The 14,532-nt window shown below is 40.3% G+C and overlaps 1 protein-coding gene across 2 annotated transcripts in view; it reads right to left on the bottom strand.

Moving 5' to 3' along the window:
* FGD4 (FYVE, RhoGEF and PH domain containing 4) overlaps positions 1–13,814 on the bottom strand; it is a 65,262-nt gene extending 51,448 nt beyond the window's left edge. The window contains exon 1 of one of the 2 annotated variants that reach the window (XM_027894223.1): positions 13,473–13,814. Coding sequence is in view for 1 of the 2 variants with exons in the window: in XM_027894222.1 (XP_027750023.1) it covers positions 152–167 (16 nt within the window). In the remaining variant the exon portion in view is untranslated. Of the gene's footprint in view, positions 1–151; positions 298–13,472 lie in introns of those variants that run through there. The other variant, XM_027894222.1, reaches the window with a different exon arrangement.
* Positions 13,815–14,532: the final 718 nt, after the last annotated feature.

Genomic DNA, 14,532 nt, shown 5'->3' with positions numbered 1-14,532 from the left:
ATTCCAGCTGTATTGCATCATAAAGCAGCTGATGTTCACCGGCTTATTTGCTTCAAACTAAAAAGTTTAATTCTTGGTGTTTCTGGACACAAACACAGCCCGGAGTCTTGAAGAGATTAAACTTAAACAGAAGCAACCTGTTCAGTCTTACCTGGTTCAGAAGACATGGTTTGCAAATATAATCCAGTACCACTGCAGGAGAAATTGATTTTGCAATGGTAATAACCCTACGGCAGGCTCACATTTATCCTATTTACAAGCCCTGTGAGTTGCCAGAAAGGACTTCTCCCCAGATGTTCGGTATATGCTGACAGTTTACATGCTGTAATTACACTATGCTCCTCCTCTTTGAAGGCAAGCCTGTTCTGAGAGGAAAAACGTAAGCATGCGAACCAGTCCGCTCACAGAAGAGAGTGAACTCTGTTCACGAGTAAAGAGGAAAAACAAAGAAATCAGCTTATGTAACCTACGAACTGCTGGAGAAAGGAGGAGGAGGGACTACTGTAAGTTGTTTTGTCTAATACTTCAGCTATTATGAAAGTTTTGTCACTATTAATTGCATTGCTGTTTGAAATTAAAGCAGTATCAGGGTTAAAGGACAAGTTAGTACACTTTCCGCTTGGTGCTTTGTTCTCCCTTTTTGTTGCATGATGCTCATTTTGAATCACCTTTTGCATTTCCTAATCTCTACTTAAATTTACACCTAGAATGAAAAACATACAACACACAGGATACCAGAGCAGTGACCAAAAGAGTCTGCATTAAAGAACTGTTGGGAAAACGTTAGTTAATTTGGCATAGATTAAAAACAACTAAAATAATTTAAAATCAATCTTTAAATGGCATGAACTAGATATTGTGCCCCAGGGTATAATGCAAAGATATTAGAGTGAATTATGAACTGTGAAAATGCATATTTTTAAAAAGCAAAAGGATTAACTGAAAAGGGAAGCTGCTGCAAGTAACTTTCTTTTATTTTTCAGAGCTCCCACACCATGTGATCCCTGGTTGGCACACTTTCATCTCAGCAGGAAAAAAACTGGGATTTAAATCCAGCCCCGTCAATTTGGATAATATGAATCAGAATATAGCAGCCAGCTTGCCATTTGCTACAGCTGAGGTCATCTTCAACCTCTGCATTGGTCTAAACCACAGCTCCCACATCACTGGCCACTTGCAGTCCTCACATTCAAGGCTTGTGCAGCAGCACAGCAATGCAGATCTGCTTTGAAGGACAAGTACTAAGGGTTAAAGGGAACACACTTGCAAAACAATCCATGAATATCTGTTTTTCACCCAGGGGAGAGCCCTCTGGAACAGGGCAGATAATTATTTCCTTTCTCTTACAGATGTTGAACGGCAGGGGGTACTGCCAAAAACAGCAAAAAAACCCCAAGTACTCCTCCAGTTATTTCAACACTTTGGTGTATTTTGTTCTTGAGATGAGCTGAAGCAAGCTCCTGCATATGGATTTGAAATCTAAATAGAAACCATTTTTACCACTTTGGCCATGATTTGCAAGTGTTGTTTTTGTTTTTAAAGTGTTGTTTTATTTTTAAACTGCTGGGCTAGGAAGATGCATTTCCCCATCCTTGATACTCCTAGCCAGCAATCCCAGGCTTCTTAAAGACACATACAAATTTTGCTCACCCAGGCTATCAACACATCATTAAAGCAAAAAATAACATTAGCTGAGTTTCATAACCAGCTAAGAGAACTCCAATCCATAGGTTATATTTCTATTTTGAAGTTTACCTCCAAGAGTTCAAAGGTTGCCTCCCTAAAGAATGCCTTGTCTCTCCAGGAAAGACTTGGTTGAGAAGATAAATTTTCTGCTCAGTTTCCCATATTTGAAGCAAACCATTTTCCTCACAACCCTGGTTTGTCCATCTGCCATTGAGGGCTTTGGCAGCCTTTCTCCAGCCTGGTGTACTCTTTCCAGCCCAGGAAAACCACTGATAATGCCTATCATACAAGGATGTGACAGACTTTAAATTCAGATGGGATCAGCAATATAGTTTTTCACTTTTCACACAAGCAACACAGTGGGTTGGAAAACTCGCAGACAAATGGCTACAAAATAAGAAGCAATTGGTTCAGATATGCAGCTACATAAATAGTTACTGACCACTTTAAACAAAGGGGAGTGAAGGAGACACAAAAGGAAAAGTAGGGGCCAGGCAAGAAATCCAGTCTCGCTTCTGGGGAAAGCTATACAGTAATTGTTACAAACTTTGTAACATGACATGTGGGAGAGGTGACATCTCTGCTCTCCCTCAGTCCTTGTCACAGGGAAAAGGCAGAGAACAGGCAAGGAGTCACAGCTCCAACCAGCCCTGAAAGGTCCACCTTGGACCACACAGGCAACCCCCCAACTCACCACAGCCTATGGAGAGTCATCACAGCTCTGCTACCACTCAAGGAGGGAGAAGGAATTTCACACACATGAAGGAAACTGGGGATTTTATTTCATTTCCAGAAGTAGCAACATTAAAACAGCTATAAAGAAGTCACCACTGCCCACCTTTAAAATACGTGTTTTACTTGTCCTTTTTTAAAAAAGGCAAAAGATTGTTTTATCTCTATTTGATTAGCTAGACGATAAGGGGATTTGGGAGAGATTAAAACTGCTAGAATGGGAACATCTCATTAAACTATTCCCTTAGTTTCACATGTGTTCCATACCCAACTTTGCTGGCTCTTAAGAGCAGAAACATCCAAACTGCACAACACAGTTAAAGTGGCAAGTATTAGTAGAAAACTCATCAACAAAAGGTGCAGCTGTGTCTGGCCTGTCACCAAAACATGCCTGTGAACTTTGAAGAAAAGTTAATTTAAAAATAAAGTAAGTTTAATTAGTTTTCTCTAAAAAGCAGATGAAGAGGAATGGAGAACAACTAGTTAATAAAATGTTGTCATTAGTGTGTAATTAAAACCATACTACTAAAATCGGTAGTTGTTGTCATTCAGTATGAATGGAATAACTACACAAACTAAACCCAGTATGTTTTTAGTCCTTGCACAGCAGACTAGTTCCATGAAACTATGTTACTTCAAATCAACATTATTGCCTCATGTACCACTTTATTACCACCACTGATTAAAAGTTTTCCAGACGTCTGACAATAAATAGACAGCACTTACTTTCTTTTCCAAGCGTTTTCCAAACTAAGCACCACAAGTTTTCTCTCAGAACTTTCCCCAATTTGCAGATAAGGAGACTCAAATTATATACATAAATCATTTGAATATTCTTAATGTGACAAAGGAAGTTGAGAAGGAAGTCACATGAGTACTGTTAGGAAACCTGGAAAGCTGAACTAAGTAATACAGAGCTACACAGGCAGCATGTCACACTGACACACACCCCCCAAACCAAATCGGCTCATGTGACAGTGAATCACAGTCCAGCATTCAGTGTGGCTGTCGTGGGCTGTCTCCTCCTTACTGCAGGCACAAAGTGTTTGAAGAGGTTTGCTGAGGATGCTGCATCAGGACATGATACACAGTTTGTGCAAGCCAGTGATTTTTTTCTCATCCAAAGGATCAGTAAACCCACCTGTCGCCCTGACAGAATGCAGAACGAGCACTTCTGAATTTCCATATGAAAACACCTCCCAGCTTTTTTTTTTCCCATGTGGGAAAAGATTTAGGCAATCTCAATGAGATGAACAGAGAAAGATTCCTTTCACAGGACTCCCATACAGTAGTTGTGGTCGACTCACACTGACCTACCCCTCTCCTCTCTCCTTTACATCCCAATACTTCAAAAGCACAGCAGTTTGAGTATGGTCAAAAATAAAATCATGCTTTGTCCTCAGCCCAAAATAGTTCCTGAGGTGCTACTGAAAGCCTCTGTCAAAAGCCAATCAGGGGGATTCAACTTGGCTCCCAGCTATTCTTAGGGCAATGGGATCAGCTACCGAGACACTACACACTCTTGTCCCAAAGTGACCCTCACTTCTGTCAGACCTTCCACGTCCTGCCCTTTTCATGACTCTTGGGTTAGTCTAAAATCAGTAACAAGTGATTTTGTGCAGAAGCCTCGATGGACACAAACTGTACCTTAAACAAAATACATAAAAAAAACCAAAGTACACAACTGGTTAAGTACTGCTGTCTTGTTAAGCTGCATCCCTCAAGCTCTGCCGCACAGGCACATGAGGAAGGAAGAAACAGCCATATGACAACTCAAGATCTGCAGGTATATAATGAATAAAAGGATGGGGGAAAGTTATCTATTAAGCAAGTGACCTGCAGAAACTAGTGACCACCAATAAAAGTAGAAAAGAGGAAAAGTCCGCACAGAAGTGGGCGAAGGCAGGGAGGGAGTTTAGGAGCGAGTATTTAGGACTGCTGCAACAATGAAAAGTAACAATAGCACCTGAAGAAGATAGGCATCTAGCTCCCAGAAAGGTGAGAAACACAAAGGGATACTCAGGATCTGCAGCCCAGACAGAAACAAGTTTGTGGAAAGGATATTTGCCCCTCTCAGTTCTGAAAATCAAAAACTCCATCACTCTTCCCTAGCTCTCCTGGTTCACATGCAAGGAGATGCAAAACAAGCCATCTCAAGGTAGATGGAATAAGCAACTACCATGCCATAAGTAGAACATAAACAACAGTATTTTTACATCTTTTTTTTTTCCTTTTCTTCCAGTTCAGTTGTATGATGTGCCCCAAAGGGAAAGCTTGTGGTTGCATGAACACTCAATAAAAGTTCTTAGGGGAAAAGAACTTTTTGTCCTATGTTTGCACAGCATTTATTGTTGAAGCATCTTTGTGTCTGCAATTTAGTCCAAGCACAGAAGTAATACAAGCAACTACAAAACTCTCCAAACAAATAATGAAAAGGTTGCAGTTCAGACAGAAACTGAGAGAAAAATCAGAGAACTATATCAAAGATCAGTGAGAGCCACGTCACTGACATCTATTTTATTAGCATTTACAAAAGGACTGGTTTTGCTATGGCAACTGCATGTTTTACACTAACCATATAAAGATGTTTTTCTGTAGCTTAAAGTATCTTCAATACTTAAAAAAAAAAAAATATAGGAATCTCTGGTTCGATTTTCAGTTAATCTTCTTTACTAAAAAAGATCAGCAACTGTTAAAGGATTTTTAGTTCTAGACATGAAAAGTGGTCAAAGGCTTTGCCTTTATCAACTGGGTTTGATTTGCCAATTCTTCTGTTTTAAAAAAATGCTCCAAGAGTTCTTATTTCTAAAACCTCCTTCTTATATATATATATACATACACATATATACATATGTATATATATACACTATAAATATATATACTAAAAAATTGAGAGAAAGCATGTTATGATTTAGGGAAGAAGAAATCACTATTGATAGTGTTATTAGCAAATACCCACGAAGTGAAGACACTCTGGCTCTGCAACTCTGCTTTTTTTCATGCCCTCTTCACTGCTTTCTCCTTCCCATGCCTTCCTCCTTGAGAAGGATGCTTTGTCAGGCCTCCTGCCTCCCACACAGCTGCTGTCTTGTCCCCAGCGACACTATTACCTCTGATGGTGACATTCCCACCTGCCACTGCACTCCCCTGCCAGCCAGAACCTACAGCCAGACCAGCAGACCAGGCGGCATTAGACCAGGAGGACGGCTCTGGCGCCTCACCAGCATGGGGTAACGATGTAGTTGTTACGACAAAAACCCATATTCTTCCTTGAAGAAGAGTGGAAAAAAGTAAGGAGGGAAAAGGCAGTGGTCCACCTTAAGAATGTTGTGCCATCCACCTTTACTCACCTTCACACATCAAATATCATTTAATGTATTTCCAAAACAGCACAGACTAATTTTCCAGTTGATTTACCTACCTTTGGTCACACATAAACACACAAAATACACATGTACCCCACGAAAAAAACCCCACAACCCAAGCCAGGAAGACCATCACCCAAAGGTCCCCTAAGATTCTGCAGTAAAGTGAAAGGCTGAATTCATCATTTAAAAATTATCCCTGCCACATTAGAAATCCAGACAATAAAGACTCAAGTGAAGCAGGTCAAATTGCAGAGACCATGATTTCACCTCCATATAAAAATCAAATTTGGGCAGTGCTAGATACTAAAAATAAAGTACAAATTATTCTTGGTTTGAGGTAATAAAAAACTGCATTCAGTTTTTTGCAGATTCACAATAAACAGAGTGGAATAATCAGCACATTGGGGTTGATAAGAGCATACACACCATGGTCAGGAAAAAAAAATAATTAAAAAAACAGTAGCAAATGTTTGGGTAACCTACACAGAAAGCAGCATCAATTTATGCACCACCCGTGTCAGCAGATGCATTTGGGCAATTGTACTTTACCAGATGCTGGAAGCCACATTCACCATTAATTTCTTTAGTTTTTCCCTGAATCTCGTTCATTTTTCTTAAACAGAATATGTGACAGCACAGGTCTTTTCAATCTATTCCACCTTAGCTCTGACTTGGTATTTTCTGAGGAAGAGAAATTTGCAGGCACAACACATTTTTCCTTCTATTTTTCTCCAGCCTTCTTGTGACATTATAGAAAGTCAATTAACTTTCTCCAGAATATGTTAGTTCCTAAAAATCACAGAACCATAGAATGGTTTGGGTAGAAAGGAACCTTCAGTCCAGACCTCCTGCATGGGCAGGGACAGCTCTCACTAGATCATGTCAGGGAAAAAAAATGACAATATCTGTTCACAACTATTTCCTTCTGCCTCAAATAAATATACAGCTTTAATCTCCTGAATTTGTCCTGTTATGGCCAATTTGATCTAGTACTTAAAGAATAGTCAGCAAATTGGGACCTTCTTTGTAGAGCTTTTCCTCCCCTGCCATTAATACATGGTACTGCTTTTCTCCAGTCCATCCAGCCTTACAGATCTCAAGTGCCCAGAGAAAAGTGATCAAAATGAATTCTATGAACAAATTTCTTTCAAAAAAGGATAGTAAAAATAGAGACAGAGGTGACAAATAAGAGAATGTAGATGTGCATTTCAGCTTTTGGAGTAATAAGAGTGCAAACTCAAAGACATCTGTGACTGTTTTACATAGTGAAGTTTTGTTGATAGTTAAACATAGCCTTTGAGACCACATCAGCACTAATGAAACTGTAATTTCCTTTAAATTATTGCCATCCACACACCAGACCTCATCAGCCAGTAATAACTTTCCATCATTTATTTCAACACAAAAGCAATCAATAAGCTTTTCCCCACAGTTCTTTTACTGCTATCTCTGAATTCTGAAAAACCTAGAGTCAGAGAAGATGCCAGCCATAAAACAGACACAGTCAAGTTTCACTGTTGTCTTTCTTACGGAAAGAGATTCTAAAACACCACCCGATTTTGAGATAAACTGGATTAAAGCAGTTTCAACGCAAGGAAAACCTTAATCCATTAAAACATGATGAACAGACTACATTATCAAAGAACAGTAAGTAGATCACAGTGGATTGAGAGGCTTTTCCCTCTCATCATTACAGTGTCCTGGGCATTGTTTTGCACTGAAAATGTTTAGTATCAGATTGTGGGAATATCACCCTTCTGTTCGCACAAGCTGAGGATGCTCCATGGAAGACGCTCTTATACACAAAATACCCACCTCAGCTACCAACTAAAGTTTTACACCTGTGCTAAGAAACAAGTAAAAAAGCATTCTTTAGTTTTCAGAATTTTTCAACAGTAGGTAAATTTTGGAATATTTTCAGGCAAACCAGAGAAACATCAGGAATAAGAGCAGTAACATCAGTGGCAAGGTAAGTCTGGAAAATTTAATTCAATTGGTCAGAAAAACTATATGTTACAATCAATAAAATCAGCTTTATAAACACATACACATAAACCAGAATGTTCTGCCTCTTACACCAGAAAGCAGTCCAGCTTGCAGAATAAGTGGTAATATGGGGACAAATTGGGGAGCAAGGTGTTTTATCTACAGTTTTATCTACAGACTAAGATTTTAAAAGGAACATTTACCCAAAAAGAATGCTAGCAGGCAACAGAGGAGTGCAGCACTGCTGACTTTTCTAAGGGCAAACAGGGCTCACACTGCTGTGAATATTTCATTGTGTCAGATTTTAACTGTTGTGTTCCAGTTCTTAGGCAAAGCTCCAATTCCACCCTTAGGCCTTCAAATGTATTTTGGTTTATAGCAGTTATCTTTAAGAGTGTTTGTAGTAGCTTCCACAGTTAAAACTGACTTACACACAGAAATCGTGACAAGCCAAGGGACTAAAACACTTGCCAGTTACATTACAGTGGGTGGCCAAGTCATAACAGCAACATAAGGCTCCAAGCAATGGCGTGAACAAGAGCTACTGAAGAGAGCCGGCGTCAAAATTAGTCTTGGAAGCTGCCTTGTCACACAGAGCTGCCAGAGAACTACTTCAGCTGTAAAGAAAAGTGGCATAGGATATTTAAAGAAAGACAGCAGGTAATCTTATCTAATCTGTGAACCTTTTTGATATTTTAGGGAGCTGAACAATACTTAATCATGTTGAACACAAGTACAATAAGCATCAAATTATTTACTCTAGGTATTAGATCTTGGTCTCAATATAACTGCTGCAAGGATGGTATGGGAAGCCATAAAACTATTTTGAATTACAAAAAAGAAAACCACTTCATGCTTTCACTCATCTTCCTGAGCATCAGTGACCTCCTTAAGAAAGGGAAGAGAATAAAAAAATAAAATAAATACGAACTTTTGTACAAAATGGGACAGGAGTGTAGGAACACACAAAGGATGCTGGAATGAGGAGGAGATACTAGGAGGAAAAATTCCAAGTGAGAAGTTCGGGTCCTGCCCTGCAGGAATAACTCATTACAGAATCAACTTGATCTTTCAAGTTATATTACAAGCTCTTGAGCTAATTTTCCCTCTGCTACTCAAACAGCAGATATGCTCGGCACCACTCCAGGGAATATACCACACCACCCATGGCACTACTCAATGCCTAAAAAACAAACCCCTCGTTTGTAGAAGAGACTGTAGTTCAGGTCTTCTGCAGCCTCAATCCCCAGTCCACAAGCCTTTATTAAAAAAGGTTTCACGATATTTTGTTTCAATATTAGCTATCAAATCTAAAACAGGTACTTGGAACTATAACCACAACAGCACATAACTGGCCAGCTGAAGGTGGATATTTTTTATTGTCTTTTTTTTTTTAGTAAGTGTTACTGCAAGTAGAAGTGGAACAGACAACTTGCAACACTGTTTAATACCAGGGTTAGCTGCATCCATATCATCTTCGCGAAGGTAAAGTGCTTCTGTGGAAAAACCACAGCAAAAAGTTCAGTCTGAAGAATACACAAGTCAGTAACTGTCTACAGATAGTCAAGAACAAGTATGAAAAAACTGAACTGAAGGTTCCTCCAAAGATCAGCAGATGGAAAAGCACTTCTACCACCACCTGTCAGGACCGGATGACTATTCTTCCCTCTGATTCAAAATCTGGCTGCTTTGGGTTCCCATTTTTCTGAAGCACTGGAGACTGACTGCGGCTATTGAGACCAGAAAGTAACATCCTGCTAGAAGAATTAATGTCTCAAAGTGCCTGTTTAAGTTTTCTACTACTAACAGGAATCTCATGACACTGGCAATGACTTCAAACTTTCTTGCACAGTTTCTGAAGCATAGTGTAATATTGGCTTTTCATCCTTTAGTACAGTTTAAAGTTCTGCTAAAGTTTGCTTCCTATAGCCAGGAACAGTCCGAGATTCACACTGTGCCAGAAGAAAAGCCTATTGAACATCTAAATGACATGTAACTTATACGGCTACCTGTGACTGAGGGAAAAGCCCCCACAAAAACCCCTCAGTGACCAAATGGCTCCTTCCAGTCCTCAGTTCCACATTCCCAAGTGCACTCAAGGACTTACTTTGCTGAGATATTCATCAAAAAGTAAACAATTCCCATGTCTCTGTCAGTCCAAGTAGTATTTTTATACTTAAAATGAACAGCTAATTATACAGTAAGAGCAACTGGATGAACTGGAAAGAAAAAGTCAGAAATAATCCCTCTTCAAGATATTCTGTTGCTGGCATGCAGCCATTTCTCCCCACCCTGTTCTTCTCCCAACTTTGAAAAACAATTACCAGGGAGGAATATTTTCTGAAATCATTCGCAGAAGAGCTCTGAATCTTCAGGTTCTCCAATTAGGCACCTCAACAATGTGGAACTTCTAGGAAGGACAAAAGTACTTCTGTACTAAATGCAAGACTCCTTTGAAAAGGCTAAAAAACATGCCACAATTCCCAGACATATCATAAATCTGGACATTGCCAGTCTCTCCCATTTGGTTACTCGTTGTCTCACTGCACTAGTTTAGTGTGGTGATCTGCTCCGGAACAAATTCAGCAAATTTGGTGTTTGCTAAAATCTGGTAAAGCTCTTTCCAGCATCCAGGAAAAAAAGTGTTACTGCCTGCATTTTGACCTCACCCATGCAAAGCATAAAAGGCACCAGCGATTTTACATGACTAAGGCCCAGTGAACAGACCAACAGCAGCAGTGCCTGTGTCAGCAAGTTTATCCTCCCACATCCAGCGCCGGGAGAACTCCATTATTTGATGGGAGCTGCAAAGAGAACAGTTTGTAAACAGGCACCAGGACTCTCTCAAACAGTTGGCCCTTCAGAGAGAGTTGCAGGCTTTAACCTTGAAGTAGCCATGCTGCTGTAAGGAGACAGTAAGGAGCCTGGGCTTGTTTGTTTGTTTTAATGTTCACTATACACAAGTAAACAGCAGGAAAAAAAAAGTGCATTGAAAACCAAGCACGTTTAAAACCTCCACTAAGCAGCAGCCCAAACACAATGTATAAATAAATCCAAGTCATGTCAAACAGCATTCCACAGTCATGTGTCAAGTGAAAAGCAGAAAGACTTGTCTGTTTGAAGAAAACAATTGTGATCGTTTACGCGCAAGCCAGCTTCCTATATATTGACTCAGGATTTTACCATTTCATGACAAGTTTCCCAAAAGCTTAGTGTGTAAGACATTACAAACAAGTTTATTATGAGCCCACTATATATTACTACATACTTGGTTGTATTTCTAGACACTATTTAGCTGGGAGTTTACTTAAAACGTCCCGTTTTTTGTGAAATTAAGTACCTCAATGTAGCTTACACTCCTAAAAAAACTCAAAACAAATCACTGCTCAGTATGATCCATCACCTCTGCTGGTCCCCAAAGCCTGTATTTTAGAATAAATCTTCTTCAAGAGATCATGTAGCAGATTACACTGACAATCATTTGTTTCCATTAAGCAAAAAACATCAGAGCCACTTGTAATAATCTACCAAAGATTAAAAAAAACAGTCTTTAAAAAGAAAAAAGTCATTAGTTTCCAACAGACATTTAACAACTCCTCTGTTACACGGAAATGGGATGTCTACTATGAAAGGCCAGATGCTCAAATGGATTAAAGAGTGTCTAGCCTTTAAATCCTGCATCCACAAATCAACACTGACCTAGTGACCTAAAGTAAAATGTAATAATAAAAAATAAGTAACCAGACACATATAGACCAATCAAGACAGAAATAAAAAAATTGTTTGCTGAAGACTATTTCGACATTTACATAGCGCTTATCAGAGAATATAATAAGAGCTGGAGAAGGCAGAACATGAAGTCCCCTATTTATCCTTGAAAGAGGTTTAGCAAAGGCAATGGAAAAACAAGCTTCTCAGCACACCACCAGCTAGCAATCAGGAGAAATCACCTCTGGAAAGGATATACAAGGCTTTACCTTTATGTCACGTATAATTGTTGCTATCTGTGAAGACTTGCCAATGAGACTATAATTCACACACACAGCGACAGTGAATCCTGTGGGCAACAGCAACCTTCCTAGAAAGCCATCCCACACCAGCATAACCTTGGGGTGGTTGCCCTTCCCTCCAGCTAGGTCCAGCATAGCATCTGAAGGGTGAAAGTCTAATCTCTTTCCAAGCACAAAAGCCAATCTGCCCCCTGCACTCTTTTTAACAATGCAATTACAGACCGGCAACTTGCACGTGCGAACAAGTCCACTGCAGCCCATTAAAGGCAAGTTTTGCATAAATCACCCACTCAAACGGCAATGCAATAGCTAAAATCTGGGAAAGGAAGGGGTTAAAAAAAGGTGGATTTGTGGGTTTTTTAATGATAAGATGATACAGCTTCCATTAAGAGTGCTCACCCAGTTCCACCAATGTGCAAGTGCAACATAAAAGTCTGAAAGGACTTCATGCACATACCAGACTCCTACAAGCACAAGAAAAGCTCACACACCGCAAACAGTTAAAGTACTCAAAGAAATAAAAACCCCCTCAACCTCCCACACGCACTTTTGTTAGGCACCAAGACTTGGAAAGCATCTTGTAGGTTAAAAATTTATCCTAGGCAAATATGTTGCAATCGTGACTTATTAACTCTCAGTAACTTCCCTTCCAGACTCCAATATAACTGACATTTTCAGTGCATAAAAACAGAGGGCAAATAGGTTGAATTAAGACTGACACAGTTTTAATTAAAAGCCTCTAGCAGCGTTCTCCCCTGCACCAAATAAAAATGGCAGTTCTGGCAAGAGGGATGCAGCATAGGACCTTTATTTGAAAAGGGAAAGCCCATATGAGACTAAAAACATCTGCTGAAAGTAACACTTTGTCTATTTGGGGTGCAAAATTTTAATGCCCCTCACTTAAGTCAGTAATTTGAATTGCACTAAAATGTTCATCATGCATTTATTATGAAAAAAATAGCTAGTTCCTAAAACACACACACACAAAAAAGTCTTTTATAGGACACAAAAACCTTACAAGCATATACTTCTGATTTTATTTTCCCCTTTAAATGAAATCTTGCCATCAAAACAGTTACAATATTTGCAGAATATTCTGAAAACTCATGTCAAGTCCCCATACTATTAAGCTCTGTAAGAGAGAGTCCGAAGTGTTTGGTCAGTTGGTGAGTTAAAAAGAGGGGCAGAGGGTGGGAACGCAGAGTGGAAAACCTGCTCCTGCATTCTGCCTCCCTTACGCTGCTTCCTCTGAGCAAACTGCATAAAACACCCTAAACATCCATTGTATCACCAGCTCTGTTTGAACATTTCCCCCTCATCTCACCCTTCATGCCAGTATGAAAACCAAACACGTACCACATCCAAAAAGAAATCACTCAGACAAAAAGCAATCAGCGTGAAAAGACATGTAAATCAAACAGATTTGGCAGCAAACAGCATTTCATAAAGACAAGAGATACGAATTGCTCCATTTGTGCCAGTTTGGCCAGTTATTGTTCTGACTTACTACTTTAAAAACCCCAAATTAAACTGCTTGAACTGAAACAGATAGACAAAGATCCTTAAAACACAATACCCACACACACCCTCTCAACAATAAGCATTATTTCCGTGGTGCTGCCATCCTTAAATCATAAAGCCACCACACCAATTAAAAATTACCTACATAAAGAATGAATTTAGTACTGACCTTGCAAAAAGCTTACTCCTCTTGGCTAGAAATCATTAATAGTTTTGATAAAATCCCTTTATGTGCTCCTCCAGCTAGCTAATTCCAGCCTTCCATTAACGCACTCCATTGCAGATAATTGCCGACAGCACACGCTCCCCTGCTTTTGCTGGTTCCCAACCCAGCGAGGATAATCACATTCCAGCAGGGAGTGAACAGATGGCAGCCTCCATGGTAACCAGTCCTCCCCAGCTAGTGGTAGCACTGGGAGACTCCCGGGGACTGGGGCAACAAGCGCTCTTTGTGCTCCAGCCTCCCAAAGCCCGAGCCCAGGGAGAGCCGGCTCCTAGGGCTGACTGGGCATGCCTGGCAGGTGCTTTGCCTTCGCAAGCAGGCACGACACCTTAACAAAAGCTTGCGACCAGGTTTAACCTTGACACTGCCTATGCCCGCGTTGTGCAGGGGGGAATGGGGGTAAAACACTCGCCTAAAAATGGAGGTGAAGCCGGCGAGAGTTCTATTTGCTATTAAAACTGGGCGTTCAGAGAAATTAGCTGGGATCTGCTCTAGCCCTGGCAAAATGATTTTCTGAAGGCAGACTTACTTCCCCTGAATGGGTTTGATTTCAGCACGTTTGCTGCCTGATCTCTATCTCCTGGACCTCTAAACTGCTCCCCTCAGGAATACTATAATCTATTGCACAACAAGAACTGCACAGACCCTCTGTTTTGGTCTTCGAGCTTCTGCCAGGCTTATCTGCTCCACATCTGCCGAGATCAATGCTGATTCAGCAGCAGGCAAAACCACCCTGTCTCTCTGCTGCATGACCAGGCTGCCAGGGGAGGCGTGTCTGGAAAAGCCTTTTTTTTTTTTTTTCTCACATCAAAGGTGTGCCTGAAACCTTTGCTCTCACTGGGCCAGATCCTGCACAGCTACACACCTACAGCGATGATGTGCACCAGCTCAGTGAATTCCCACTGGTGCTGTCTGGAGGGAAAAGGGAAGTGGCTTTTCAAGTCGAACTGATAATGATCTTGTCTACAAAATAAAAGGGCTTTGAAAGAACATATTAAGGCTTTTA

The sequence above is a fragment of the Empidonax traillii genome, unplaced genomic scaffold (assembly GCF_003031625.1).
Source record: "Empidonax traillii isolate 1590-97213 ecotype Southwest subspecies unplaced genomic scaffold, ASM303162v1 scaffold421:size509273, whole genome shotgun sequence".
NCBI lineage: Eukaryota > Metazoa > Chordata > Aves > Passeriformes > Tyrannidae > Empidonax > Empidonax traillii.
This window is presented reverse-complemented; position numbering and strand designations above follow the sequence as displayed.